At 44.5% G+C, this 14,319-nt stretch overlaps 1 protein-coding gene across 1 annotated transcript; it reads right to left on the reverse strand.

Annotated features, from left to right (window-relative positions):
* Window positions 1–681: 681 nt before the first annotated feature.
* On the reverse strand, window positions 682–9,214 carry LOC120713020 (disease resistance protein RGA2-like). The gene is made up of 4 exons (XM_039998978.1): window positions 7,773–9,214; window positions 4,233–5,138; window positions 2,646–3,973; window positions 682–990 (listed from the first exon to the last, which is right to left on the reverse strand). Exons 1-3 carry the CDS (start codon window positions 9,083–9,085, stop codon window positions 2,647–2,649), a joined length of 3,546 nt encoding a protein of 1,181 aa, XP_039854912.1. The 5' UTR covers window positions 9,086–9,214; the 3' UTR covers window positions 682–990; window position 2,646.
* Between the last annotated feature and the right edge of the window lie 5,105 nt (window positions 9,215–14,319).

Below are 14,319 nucleotides of genomic sequence, written 5' to 3' on the forward strand. Positions count from 1 at the left end.
ATGCCGAGAGCGAGCTAGCGACGGAGAAGTTCGTGAAGCTACGCAACTGGAGAAGCGATCTCGACATGAACGACTACAAGTTGCCAGACATCTTCGGGTAGGTGCTTGTGAACTAGTGAACATTTGATGTGATTTTGTGACCTATGCGAACATGCATGAATGTAATTAATATTCACTCGGTGTGTGACATGAATGGATGTAGTATATGAGTTTATCTTTCACATACGTGTTTTCTAATTTGTATGTATTTTTAAATTCAAATTCGAAATGAAATAAGCTTTTTTTTAATTCTATAAAACATTAACTGAGATGGGCAAATAATAAAAGACCATCTCGGTTAATATTAAATAACCGAGACGGTTAAGTTAAACAAAACCACCTCAATTAATACAGAATAAACGAGGTAGTTGGTTGCCTGCCTCGGTAAAGCCTCGATTGATGGTGATTTTATGTCCGAGATGGTTGCCATGCCCATTTCGGTTTAGCTATTTTGTTCGCTTTGGTTAAAGTTTCTGTAGCAGTGGAGGAATCACCATTTGAAGTCCCATTCGGAGGATGGCTCCGGGGTCGAAGAGGCAGCAGCCATCTCGACCGTGGATGGTCGAGCTCGGCGCTCCGGTGACCGGTCGGCCTTCTGGGTGCGCATCGCGGGAGAGCTTGTAACGACTGAGGTGGTGGCGCTTGGACTGAGGCAGGAATCATTAGTAAATGGCGATGGAGTATACAGTGCTATGTTGATATCCGCTAATACAACGTAGTAGATCACGAGAAAGCTGGTATGTACAGATATCTTTCATCAGAACGGCAGTCGGCATGTACTTGGGATGAAAAATGACGAGGACAAAGAGAAGCTTAGTGTACTGTAATACAGTAAACAAAACCGAACCGCTAATAACCACTGATGCTCATGAAGCAAAATGAGGGGCGCGTCATGTTGCAGGAGCCGCTGAACGACATATCCGGTTGGTTGCCTACGAATCATCAGCACCTCTGCAGATTTAGAAACAGAAAAAGAAACTTAGACATACATTTTTTTATAAAAAGCATTTCTAATCGACCTCAGCCAAACTCTGCATTTCGTGGAGCTTTGTAAAGCAGCTGGGTACAAGCACTGTAGCTGGGACTGAATCTGAAGTTCTAAGCGTACCTCTGCATCTGGTTTGTACTAATCAGGGAGCGGCGATGATTGCAGTTCTACCGCCCACAAAGACTGTTCGTTTAGAAAATTTCAGACATATTAATGGTAGTGGAAATAACCATGTTACCCCTAATTAACTATAGCAGTTGTGATTAAAGATCGTGCTATTTATTTGGTTCCCTAGATTCTCAATAAATGTAAATGCATCCCGAACCAGAAAAGTAACATCTACTTAAACATTTGATTGGCTCTATACCCTCTTCAATGCAATTATTTCTTAGTATTTGATATTCTTTTAATTAGATAAAATTTACTGCAATCTAAATGAACAGTCTTTGTGGATAAAATTTGAAGGCTAAACGAACCATCTTTGCTAGACGGAGAAAGTACTGTATATACGTAGCAAGTCAATCGGAATAAAAAATAAGGAAAAATCCACTTTACCCCTCTGAACTCTTGCCAAAGTCCAAAATTTTCCCCTAAACTATGAAACAATGAAACCGGACATCCTACACCCCCCCCCCCGAACTCTTGAAACCGTTTGATTTACCCTCCAGGACCAAAAACCAACCTAGTTTTCGCCACAGCAGAGCGGATTTTCTTTTTTTCTCTATCCAGCTTTCATAACAAGAAAAAATAGTTAAATAGGTCTAAAAATTATAAATTTTTTTACAGAGGTAGAGCAGGTGATAGGGAAACTATTTTAACAATTATTTTTAGTTGGAATGCAAAAAAATTTGAAATATAAATATTTGAATATGGGCAAAATTTAAGTTTCATGGAATTTTAGGGCATCAAAACGTGCTCTAAAATGTACCAAATTTGAAACTTAAGGTTCATTTTGAACTTAGTTTATCATGTTAATTTTATATCACTCATGTTCCAAAGAAATTTACAAAATTTAATTAAAATAATCAAATTTGGTGCAAATTTACCCTTTACGAACAAACTTAAAATATTGCTATGGAATATCAGTCAAATAAAATTAAAATGGTATACTAAATTTAAAACAAACCTTATGTTTAAAATTTGGTAAATTGTGGAGCATGTTTTGATACCTAAAAACTCAATGCAACTTAAATTTTAACCATATTCAAATATTTATATTTAAAATTTTTTTTCATTACAACTAAAAACAATAGTTAAAATAGTTTTCCTATCACCTACTCTACCTGTATAAAATTTTTTTATAATTTTTAGACCCATTTAACTATTTTTTTCTTGCAATGAAAGTTGGAGGGAGAGAAAAAAAAGAAAAACCGTTCTGTTGTGGCGAAAGCCAGGGTGGTTTTGGTTTGGATGGGGGTGTGAAATCAAACGGTTTCTAGAGTTCGGGGTGTAGGATGTCTGGTTTCGTAGTTTAGAGGAAAAATTGGGACTTTGGCAAGAGTTCAGGGGTAAAGTGGACTTGTTCCAAAAAATAAAGGAGAGAAAACTGTAGTGGACTGTGAGGAATTGAACGAGATATATAGTTGGAGCGCAATAATAGATGCTGAAACATACAGACCTCAGATACTTGAAGACCCATCTACACGCCAGGGGAGCAACCTGCTCTTCACAGACTTCTTTGTTTCGGGTTCATAGGGTGGTTGAATGTATATATCTGGAATCGAGGAGACCAAGTCGAAGTACTCCCCACCTTCCCTGCAACGTCTCTGCAGGTCCGGGCAGCCATCTATTTTCAGGGATTTGAGGGCTGGGAGCTGCTGGAGGAGACCCTGCGGGAATTTATTTATCCCTGGACATGAATGGATCATCAATCGCTCAAGAGAAGTGAGGCCATCCATGCCGTCTGGCAGCACTTTCAGCTCAGAGCACCAGAACAACCTGAGATGCCTCAGCTTTGCCAGATCCCCAAGGTTTGAAGGCAGCGCCACCAAACTGTGGCATTCCCAAATATCCAATTCCCCAAGTGAAGCGGGCAACTTCGGAATCTCCAGCAAGCTACCACATCTTTGTAAATTTAACCTTTCCAACTGGGGCAGCGGAAGGAATTCCTCAGAGGATGATCCCCTCCCCTCTAGTTTGGTGCACGAATCAATCCCCAGATATTGAAGGCGAACCAAACATCGGAACTCCTCTACTGGCCAGCTGACAATATTGTCGCATTGGAATATTGTCAATTGTTCCACGAACACCAAAAAATCCCCAAGCCCAAGTTGTAACTTGGATAACTTGAACACTGATATGAATCCATTGTCACTTTGTAGAGACAAACTTCTAAGGGTGTTTAGAGGTTTTTGGTTTTGGTTTTCATGGTCCTTCCCAGGCATCACCACGTCTACTAGCATCCCAAAGGACAAGTGGACAAGAGATGGAAAAGATCCCCACTCCATGCTCATAGGAATTATACGTTCTGCAGACTCCCCATGACAACATGCAGAAGTGAGAGCTGGGGCCTCCGGAAGATTTGCAATTTTGTTGCAATACGTGATGAACAGCTGTTCGAGCTGGGGAAACATCACCAAGCTATTAGGCTCTCCCGTGCTGTTTTGTGCCCATCTCTCAAACTCCGGCAGTTTATACAACCTCATCATTTTTAACTTCGGGAAAATTTGCATAGAGGTATTACATCCTGCAGGTTCCGCATCAATGTTCTTACATAACGTGGTCAGGCTGTTCATGAAGCTTAAATGCAATTTCTCGAGAGGGGATGACAGCCACACTAATGGCAGATCCTTGCATCTCGGGCAGTTGGAAATCTTTAGTTCTCTCAGACAACAAAACATTTGGGGGTCTCTCATCCATTGTGAGATCGCCAGGCCACCATACCCATGTAGCCCCAATGTTCTGAGCTTAGTATGAGGTACAAGCGATTCCAGTACTTCCTGATTACTCCCTCCTTCCCCGTTTATAAGGCATGGTGAAACATGACACGGTCTTCTAAACAACATTTTGACCATTTATTTATCATATATTATATCACTTTTGATTATAAATTTATAATCATTGTAAAATATATTTGATTATGAATCCAATCATATGAAATTTGCATTATAAAAATAAAATTTTAATAGTCAAATTATTGGTCAAAGATGACAAGGTTTGAATCTTGATATACGTGTATGCCTTATAAACAGGGAAGGAGGGAGTATTACTTATGACCTCATCATGCAATGGATTGTGATCTGCGTGACGTCCCCAACACAAAAGCAGTTCAGTTAGATTCTTTTTCTCGTGGAGATTGACCTTTGATCCACTCTTTACTTTCCTCAAATTGAACAGTTCCAACCTGTTTCCAAGTTGCTTCAAGTCTTTGAGCTCCTCGATACCAAAGCCATATCCGGTGTCCACAATAAATGATGTCAATGTGCAGAGGTTGTTCAGCAGACTAAGCTTTGGAGGCATCCGCTCCAAGCTAGTACATAGCAACAGATAAATATGGGTGAGCTGCCTCAAAGCTTGCATGCCTTCCGGTAAAAATCGTAGCTTCACACAATTATTGAGCCTCAATGATTGCAAGTTGTACAACATACAAATTGAATTCGGCAATCTAACAATTTTTGATTCGGAAAGATCAAGGTATCTTAAATGCGTTGTATTTATGAGCCTGTGAATAATATATGGGTCTGGGCAACGGATCGCTCTTAATGATGTCAGTTTTACTATCTCCTTAAGATCCGTTTGCTTTGATTTTTGAAGTAATAAAGTTCGGAGAGATGACGAGCTTCTCATTAATATAGTGATTTCTTCCGATTCATCCCATGGCAACTGCATGTGACGTACATTATTTACTGAAGCTTTCTGCTGAATCAACTCTTCTGCAAAAGCACACTCATCTGTGATATCATTTGCTAAGTCATGCATTAAATCATGCATTTTACATCTAATTTCCCTATACGGTAACCAACTATATCCAGCAATTATCTTGACATTCACGTCTTGGATAAATGACCTCCACAACAACTCATTGAAAACAAATTCACCTTTCTCTATCAAATCTGTTGATTCCTCGGCATGAATAAAATTGTTCGCCATCCACAGTTGGATCAACCTATCCTTATTGTAACAACCACCACGCGGACAGTCCGCGAGGTGACGGCGGACAGTCCGCGAGGCGTCGCCCAGATATTTATCTGGATGGGCGTGGGACCCACTCGTCAATCCTCTCTTCTTCCTCTTTCCTTCCAGAGCCGAGCGGAGCTCGAGCTCCCGCGCCATCGTCGCCCCTTGCTTCGATCTCCCTCCTCAGTCCACCAGACCTCGATTCCTCGCGCAGGAACCTTCCTCGTCACCTCCTCCACCTTCCCAAACCCCTAAACCGGCTTATCCCCGGCTGGAATCTTTCCACCACCGCCGGACACCATTGGGGGTGCTTGAAGCTTGCTCCACCGCCGATCCGCCTCTCCGGTCGCCCTCCACTCGAACCGACTGCGGGAATGGATTCGTGGTGAGTTTCTTATGCTTCCCAGCCTTTTTCCCCTTCCATGGCGTGTCGCCGGCGCCGGAGCACGGCCTCCGCCGTCGCCGCCGCCCTTGCTGCCGCCTAGGGCGAGGGTCAGGAATTAGTTATCGCGGACGGTCCGCCTGGGGGGCGCGGACGGTCCGCAGGTCAGGTTAGTTTTGTCCAGAGACGATGTTGCCTCTGGTTGTTTTTGCAAGATTGACTGCGGACAGTCCGCTATCGGGGAGCGGACGGTCCGCCATTGAGGCTCAAATTTGTTCCAGAGACGATGTCGTCTCTGGAGGTTCGCAGGGGTGAACTGCGGACGGTCCGCTACTAGGGCGCGGACAGTCCGCAGTAGAGTCTAGGAAATTGTCCAGAGACGTTTTCGTCTCTGGTGGGTTGAGTACTTGAACTGCGGACGGTCCGCCAGGGGTGGCCGGACAGTCCGCAGGTAAAATGGGAAAAAGCTCCAGAGACGTTGTTGCCTCTGCTGGGTTGGTAGGATAGTGCGGCGGACAGTCCGCCACTCGGGCGCGGACAGTCCGCAGGGTATTTCAGTTAAAGTAAACTAGTTACAATTCTTGGGCTGCACTCATTTAATACATATGCATACGTGTAGCATCCGCATCTGAGGGAGCCGTCTTTGAGGCGATCGCGGCACCACAAGAGCAAACGACGCAAGCCCAAGAGGAGAGGTGTGAGCACCCGGCCCAAGGCCCGTCTGGCCCCAGTGTTGAGCAGCAGGCGCAAGGCAAGCCCCGGTGCACATCCTAGTATTTTAAATTAAGACACCTATGTATGTTTCTACTACTTGTGCATTAAGTTCAGGAATTGTTTGGAACCCTAGTTGCATGATTCATAGGATTCCCGGAGTTATACTAGCATGTATAGGACGATAGTTGTGCTAAGCTTAGCGTTACCGGTAGAAGACGAGTGGTCTCCTGCACTCGCGAGATGTAGAATGTTAGGAGTCGAGTAATTTCCGGTTACTCGCGAGATACGTTATTATCTTTATATGATTCAGTATGTGAGATTGGTTTTGAAATGAACATGGAAATGTGAGACCGGGCGGGGATGATGGATAGGTATGGCAGCAGGACAGGGTTCCTGGGTGTCTTAGCCCCGTCTGTGTCGATTAAGGACCGGTGGATGTGGCAGTGCTGATCGGGGATTGAACTGTACTAACCGCATGCCGGGAGTAGGAGGTAGTCGAAACCGGTAAGCCGAGTACTGCCTTGCTTCGAAAGTACAGGAACCCGCACCCAACTCCTGGGGCGAGTCGAGTAGTCGCGGAGAATTGGGATGCATGTGTTTACTTTTGGTGGTCTCACGTTGAGCTCGGCTGACCATATGTCGTTGGGCTAGTTCCTGTAGTTCGAGGCGGGGAGGGGAATGGTTGGTATGTATAGTCCGACGGGGCAAATACGTGCCGTGTTGGTTAGGTCCACCTTGCAAGGTTAAATCGGATCGATTCGCCGTGTCTCGCGGTTATGAGGGCCTTGGTCTCTTTGTCACACCGTAGCAAAAATGTAGAATATGAGTTAGGAATGTTTATATAAAATATTGAGCTCACCAAATTATTTTGCTTGCATCACCATGATTGCTATAGTAGGTCTTCGCGAATATGAGATGAGAGTTAATTTTTATAGAATCTGAAGCTAAAATAATGAAAGTAAGGAATTACTTTAGTTGCTTTTCTGCAAAATAACCACCAGCCAAAAGCCTTGCATGTCTAGCTATGTGGGCTAAGTTATACCCACTGGTCGGGTAAGCCTTGCTGAGTATTAGAATACTCAGGGTTTGTTGCCAACATTATTTCAGGGCACGCAGACGTAGACTTCTGTCCCTGCTGCGCCAAGTTCATCCGCCGGGATGCAGAGGGATGGGTGGTCGTGGAGCCGGACGTCTAGTTAGGGATCTCTCTAGGGCTCACTTTTGGTAGCTGTAGGCCCCGTTCCTCTAGACGAACCAGGATTTCAGTATTGTAAAGTTTGTGAATTATGTATTTATTCAAACTCGGTTTGTAAAACTTAAGGTCAAGTTCTATGTATTTTTGTTGTATATTCAATTATGTGTCGTGCTTGTACCATCTGCGCCCACCTTCGCGTGGGACTATCGGTGATGTTTCGATCGGGACGTGGGTTGCGAAAGGATCGCCAAATTAAACCATTAAGCTAATGAGCCTGATGTGTTCAAATGACGGCCATTACGCTTAATTAGAGTTTTAATTTGGCGGTTCCGTCACACTTATCCATCTCATAGTCCTTTGGGAAAACCGCACAGAAGGCAAAGCACTGCTTCATTTCAGATGACAAGTGCATGTAGCTCAGTTTTAGAATGGACAATACTTCATTGTTGCCACCCCTATTGCTTTCTGCAATGGCCTCCCATTCCTTGATTTGATATTTTGAGCTCATCAATCCACCCATTGTCTTCAAAGCAAGAGGTAGCCCCTTGCACTTGTTGACAATAAGTTTGCCGATTGTTATGAACTCTTCTTGCTCTTCCACTCCTTTACTAAATGCTTTCTTTGAGAATAACTCCCATGAATCCTCTTCACTGAGGCATGCAAGCTCAAAGGATGGAAGAGTGCCCATTATAGAGGCAACCTGCCGGCTTCGACTTGTGAGAACTATTATGCTTCCTAATCCACCAATAGAAGAACACAGTAGTGGCTTCAGATTGTCCTGCCACTTGAGCTGGTCTTCGTTCCACACATCATCAAGAACCAATAGGAACCTTTTCCTACCAATGACTTCCTGCTGCTTTTTTTGCAACAGTTCTATGGTGTCAGGTAGATCACATCTTCCATTTGTGGCCAACTCGATTACGGATCTCACAATGGCAATGGCTGCAAAGTTGTCCGACACACAGTGCCACATCATCAACTCAAAGTGCTTCTGAACTCTGCAGTCATTGTAGACCATCTTTGCTAGTGTGGTTTTGCCCAAACCTCCCATTCCAATGATTGGTAACACCTGCACGCTCCGCTGATCTTGCTGCCCCAGTAACAGCTTCACCACAGCATCCTTGTCATCATCTCTTCCAAAGATTTCCGCAGACTCATCGAGCGCAGAGTGCGTCTGCCGATTCAGAGCTTGCGGCGCCTCTGGCTCGCGTTGCAGCAGACCAAACTTCTGCATATCCTTCACTAACTTGTCGATCTTGCCCAGCACGTTCTTGAGGTCCCTGCTCGCCTTATGACGGAACACGAGTCGATTCCTTGAGCTGAAGAAATCTTTTACCTTGCTGGTGGTAGATCGAAGGCTCTGGGCCTCTCGGCTCAGCGCCTCGTACTGGAAGTCATCGAGGACATCGTCGGCCTGGTACGCGGCGGCCTTGAGCTCCCTCATCCACCCCTTGACGGCGCGGCCGGCCTCGTTCTCCGCCTCCGCCTTCGCCTCGGCGTCGGCCAGCAGGGACTGCACGTACAGCAGCTTGAGCTCCAGGTCGCGGCGGTCGTCGTCGACGCCCCACATGGCGGTGACCTTCTGGACGAGCGCGTCGGCGGCCTTGCCGATCACGCCGCGCACCACGGGGAGGAGCAGCGTCTCGGCCATGCTGGGCGGCGCCCTTGCCGGGATGGATCTCACTTCTCTGCAGGCTGCGTGCGCGCCGTGGGAAGCGAGTGAGATGCAGAGCTGGGGAATGGTGGTCGAGGCTTTCAATCGGGAAGAGAGCTACTGGTCGTCAACTAGCGCGTCAAATGAAAGCTATTATTGGGCTTTTTTAAAAAAAACTACTGGGCTTTTTAAAAAACTAGTGGGCCATTTAAAAATACTAATGGGCCTTTCAATCAATAAAGAAAATGGGAAAAACGGTAGTGCGCGTGACGTTTCGTGTCTGACCTACTACTACAGGGAAATCATCGTGCGAGTGGGTGGGAGGAGAGGCATTGCAGAAGGGGAGCGGCCACCGACGAGGTAGGAAGGGGTGGAGCGACCACCGGGGAGGGGTGGGAGGTCGGGCGAGCAGGCGGAGGTGTAAGACTGTCCACAGCGAGAAGAGCAAATGAAGGAGTAAATGTACTGTTTGGCACTGTAGATGTACTGTTTGGCATTGTAGACAGAGAGGGCGTGGAAATCGAGGAGGAGATGCTCCTGAGTTTGCTCGGCCCGTTGTGGACGGCCTAAGAATCGCCTAATTTGTATTCGATTTAGGTGAAATTATTGACGAATTTATTAAGATGAGAGTTAGCACGTATTTACATGTTAATCCATATCTAGAGGCACTTGATCAATACAAATCACCTAAAACGAAAGCAAATCCGGTAATTCCGATACATGCTTACCACATGCCCGAGATTAATCACACATACCGTTATACAAAAGATACATCACCAATGAACCATAAAGAGCGATTTTAGTCATAAAAAAGTACAATATTAGGGATTACAAGGTCGTGACAAGGATAGTTCAAATCTGAAATTAAAAAATTAAATTACCAGTCTTGGGCTCACAAATGACATAAAAGAGATATAAAATTAAAATTTAGTGTTTCGGCATGCTCTCACGAAAGATAAACTACGCAGCGGATAAAATGATAAAAGCGTAACAAAGCAATGGCGTCTTTCTCAAGGGCACCATTGCGGTCACATCGACCGAACATGACTTCCGGCTCACCTGCAACTTAGTTTAAAAAGCAAGATGAGTACAAAAGGTACTCGCAAGGCTTACACGATTAAATAAATAAAAATCACCCAAAAGGCTCAAAATAGGTTAAGTTATTATTACACAAGCATGAGTTCTCTGACCAACATCTAGCTCTTTAGTAAAATTATTTATTCTTGTCTAACCCACAACTCAAATTTTAGTTGATTATGAGTAAACCAAGTAATTGATCATAAAAGTATCATGAATCATATTCCACCATAATCGAAACTTTCTACGAAGAGTTCGTCGGACAAAAAGCTTGCTTATAACCGAGAGCGCGGCAATTCAAATTGATTTTAATCTTGCAAGGGTGTACTTCTTTACCCACAAGACGCACGGACCATGCGGTTCACCCAACGGGCCAAGTTGGATAAGGGGGTACTCGCGTCAACCGTTTCCAATAGGCCTCAACCATTGAACATCACTCCTAACTTACGCGGAGAGTCACTTAGGTCCACTGGGGACACCCCTAAGCCTCTCTACATAGCCTCTTGGCCACGCATCTAGTATCGTGCATCATTGGCCAAGTCAAAGAAAGTATTTGGCTCATCCTTACTATTAATTCGGATATGCGGTAGCATGATAAGTTGCTCAAAACCGAGGTCATCCACGGACGGTCCTTAACCGGTTTAAGCGGACCATACCTCTGAGACTCCTTTCTCTAGGCCCTATCCTTCCGCCCAAACCACGAAACCACTTTGCCAACAAACCATCACCAACTTTTCCATCATAACCTAAACTGAACATGTGCGATCAAGGGTAACCAAGTGGGTGTAATATGATCCTAATCCAAGAATTTCCTTTTAAGTTATAGATCAATTCTAAGCATGGCTAAGCATCTAATTAATTAACTAGTTACTAGCTACAAGTAGCAAGGAGATGGATATAACAAAACAAGGAAGGTAAATATATAAAAGTAGGTACAAGAATGCAATACATAACATAATATATATAACCCAATAATACCCAAATGAGATAACTAAATTGAATCAAATTAAATGGGTACAAAGAATCATGTTTAGCTGCTTGCCTTGGTTTTCCTCGGGCTCAACAAAGAACTCAACACCGGGCTTGGGTTCGGCAACTTTGGCGTGCTCAACGGGTTCGTTCTCCAGTATTTCGTTCACTGTAATGCATGAATGAGATGCATGCATTAGAATGATGCCATGGTTGGTTCATGAAATGATATGACATGAAGAATGAATAGTATAACATGTGATGATGCACAACATGAACACAAACTCAACGATCAAGCACACTCATGTTCAAGTAAGCAAGAAGACTAATGCAAGAATTAACAAAAGAATTCTAAATAGTAAGAATAAATCATGAATAAATTAGAGAACACAAAAAACATCAAAACAAACTCATGAGAGTCGGATTTGTAGCGAAAACATTTTTCTAAAATTATTTACATGCACGGCAATTTTCAGCTACTCTAATCAAGATAAATCATAAATCACATGCAAACTTCATTGAACAAATATCAAAAAATTACCATAGATACTAGATATGAAACTAAAGCTAATAGAATAGGTTTTACCGTTTTATCATTTTTTAGTAAAAAAATTATGCATTAAATAAATTTGCAGGTAGAGCATAAGAATTCACACTAAAACTCTAACAAATAGTAGAGATACATTAAAACAAGTTGCACCATAAGAAATCACATTTCTCAAAGAGTCTAAAAAAATTTAGTTTCACATTTTTAGAGCAGTATAAGATTTACTAAGCATTTAACTCATTTTTATAACCATAAAGCACAACTAAATAATAAGAACAGTAACATGTAGAACTATATTTTCCATGAGTAGATCTAAGCAAGAGAAACTAACAAAACAAGTTTCAATATTTTTGGTTCTATATTTATTTTACTATGATTTTTGCAAACTCAAACACACACATGTACAATAAAGACGATTTGTTATTGGGAATATATCAGGTGCAAATCAACCTCTCCGTACAAATCATGCAAACTTCAATCTGGGCCACCAGATCAACATCCAAGGGACATGGGGGATTGGTTAATTTTACAATTAACCGTCCGTCCTTGGATTGGATAATCACACTTTTCCAAAACTCCCCTCCCACCCCTGCGCCCCTCCTTTGGATATTGATTCGATGGCTCAGATTGAAGTTTGTATGATTTGCACGGAGATGTTGGTTTGCACCTGATATCTGATAGGTTCCCTTCCTCTCATTAGCTTCAACTGTTCATCTTAACACGCACGCAGGTGAGGGCCGACCCGTAGGCTGCCGTGCTTCAGCGCAGCGGCAAAGGAGAGGAGCATTAGGATAACAGGCACGCGCACAAGGGTGGGGAGTGGCCAGCGAACCTCACTGGTGACACAAGCTGCAGGGAACGGCGGCGGAGGGGGCGGCGCAACGAAGACAGGGGGCGCCGACGGGAGAGCTCCACCGGGAAGCCCTGCACGGCAAGGGAAACGACAGGATTAAGGCCGGAATGGGTCGAGGAGGGCGAGGGGAGGCCGGGGCAGCAAGGAATTGAAGTGGAGCTCACCGAAGACGATGAATTTCAGCGGCCGGCGGAGCTCCTTGGTGGCAACAATGGTGGATGGACAAAGGATGGAGGCTAGGGTTTCGGGAGAAGGGGTGGACTGGCTTTAAAGGAGGCGAGGGAGGCGAGCGGCGCGGCGCCCGGTTGCCCGCGGCCACGCTGGCCCAGCCAGCGGCCGACGGCGTGCGCCACCACCCCTGCTGCCCAATCCATGGGCGAGCAGGCACACGGAGGAGGGGTGGAGGGGATGACAGGTGGGCCCAGGGCGAGGGAAACAGTTCAAACGATGGCTCATGTTCCCATTTGAAAAACAGCAGCTTCCCGGGCTCAAAAATTCATGAAAATTTTACTGGAGCAAGATAAAGTCACCAAGAGCATTTTTCAACAAGAATCACTCAAAAAGCTTTTGTAATTTGGTTGCAGTAAAAAGAACAAAACAGCTATTTTGTGTTTTTCCAAGAATTTTATGGCTCGGTACAAATGTCAAAAAATTCCACAAAAATATTTTAAATCTAAGATTTGAAATCTAGTATTTGAATAATTTTTTTGGAGACATAGTTGCATAACAAATTTTCAACTTCCATCACAAGCATGCATTCAAGCAAGGCACAAAAATTAAACAAACTTATGCAAATATGTGCACATGATGCTTCATTATGCATTAATGGTGCTCATGATGACTTTGTTTGAGTTTTAATCATGTTTGAAATTTTTGGGTCGTGACAGGCGGCGAGGTCGCTGGCGGCCGAGGTGGTGGATGAGGCGGTAGAGTTTTAGGGTTTGAGGTTACCGGGGTACGAGGAGCTTCAATGGCCTCCGGCTATAGAAGAGGAGGGGGTGGCGACGGTCCACTAGCGTAGGACCCCCGGTGGGCGGTGGCCGATGGCGGGGGCTAGGAGAAGGCGGCGGTGGCGGACAAATGGCAAGAGTGGTTAGAAGCGGCGGTGGAGGCACTGCTCGAGTTGGGGCGCTCGACTGCTGTGATTGGATCGATACCAATCGCACGCAGCGAGGAATAGACGCCCCCACTACTACTCATCAATAGCAGTTGGCAGCAATGGTCCACCTAAATTCAGTAGATCTTAGGCCCCGCCAGTGCCATGTGAGAAAAACGTAAGAAATGAAAAATTAAACTGCCAAACTTCTGAAGGGATTATGCAGTTTTTCTTTCAATCCTTTTGTTCTTTGCAATGTATTCTTGTTAAACATTTTCTCACTTTTACCCAAACTTCTAGCGCCACGCTGGCGTCCTCGTCAGCAATCCCCGTCAGCTAGGGTTTCGTGGCATAGTTGGCTGACCCTTTTACCCCTCCTTTCTTTTAATACAGGCTGAGGATAACAGCCGCCTCTCACTTGCTCCTAACCCATGGCGGCTGCTCTTGAGGACTAGGGTTTGGGGACGTGGTGGGCGACATTCTGGACGGGCTGCTCTATGTTTGGCGAATCTGTGGAGTGAAGATCTTGTGTACTGGAGGCGCGTCTTGGAGGTGAGTTCGAGTTCTACTCATAGGATCTGATTTTGATTTCGTTTTTGGATGAAATTTGACCATGTAGTAAACCTGTAGGGCGGAATTAATATGGGAGATGACAAGGTATTAACTGTTAGATTTCATTTCAATGGAGA

The sequence above is a fragment of the Panicum virgatum genome, chromosome 6K (genome assembly GCF_016808335.1).
Source record: "Panicum virgatum strain AP13 chromosome 6K, P.virgatum_v5, whole genome shotgun sequence".
Lineage (NCBI taxonomy): Eukaryota > Viridiplantae > Streptophyta > Magnoliopsida > Poales > Poaceae > Panicum > Panicum virgatum.

Bases quoted from the DNA above. Each gene is read 5' to 3' on its own strand.
- LOC120713020 (XM_039998978.1), bottom strand. From the start codon at position 9,085: ATGGCCGAGACGCTGCTCCTCCCCGTGGTGCGCGGCGTGATCGGCAAG. The intron at 5,139-7,772 runs GTGTGACGGAAC...TTGTTACAATAA, and splicing joins AAGGACTATGAGATGGATAA to GGATAGGTTGATCCAACTGT. The intron at 3,974-4,232 runs TACTCCCTCCTT...GGAAGGAGGGAG, and splicing joins CATGATGAGGTCATAAGTAA to TAATCAGGAAGTACTGGAAT.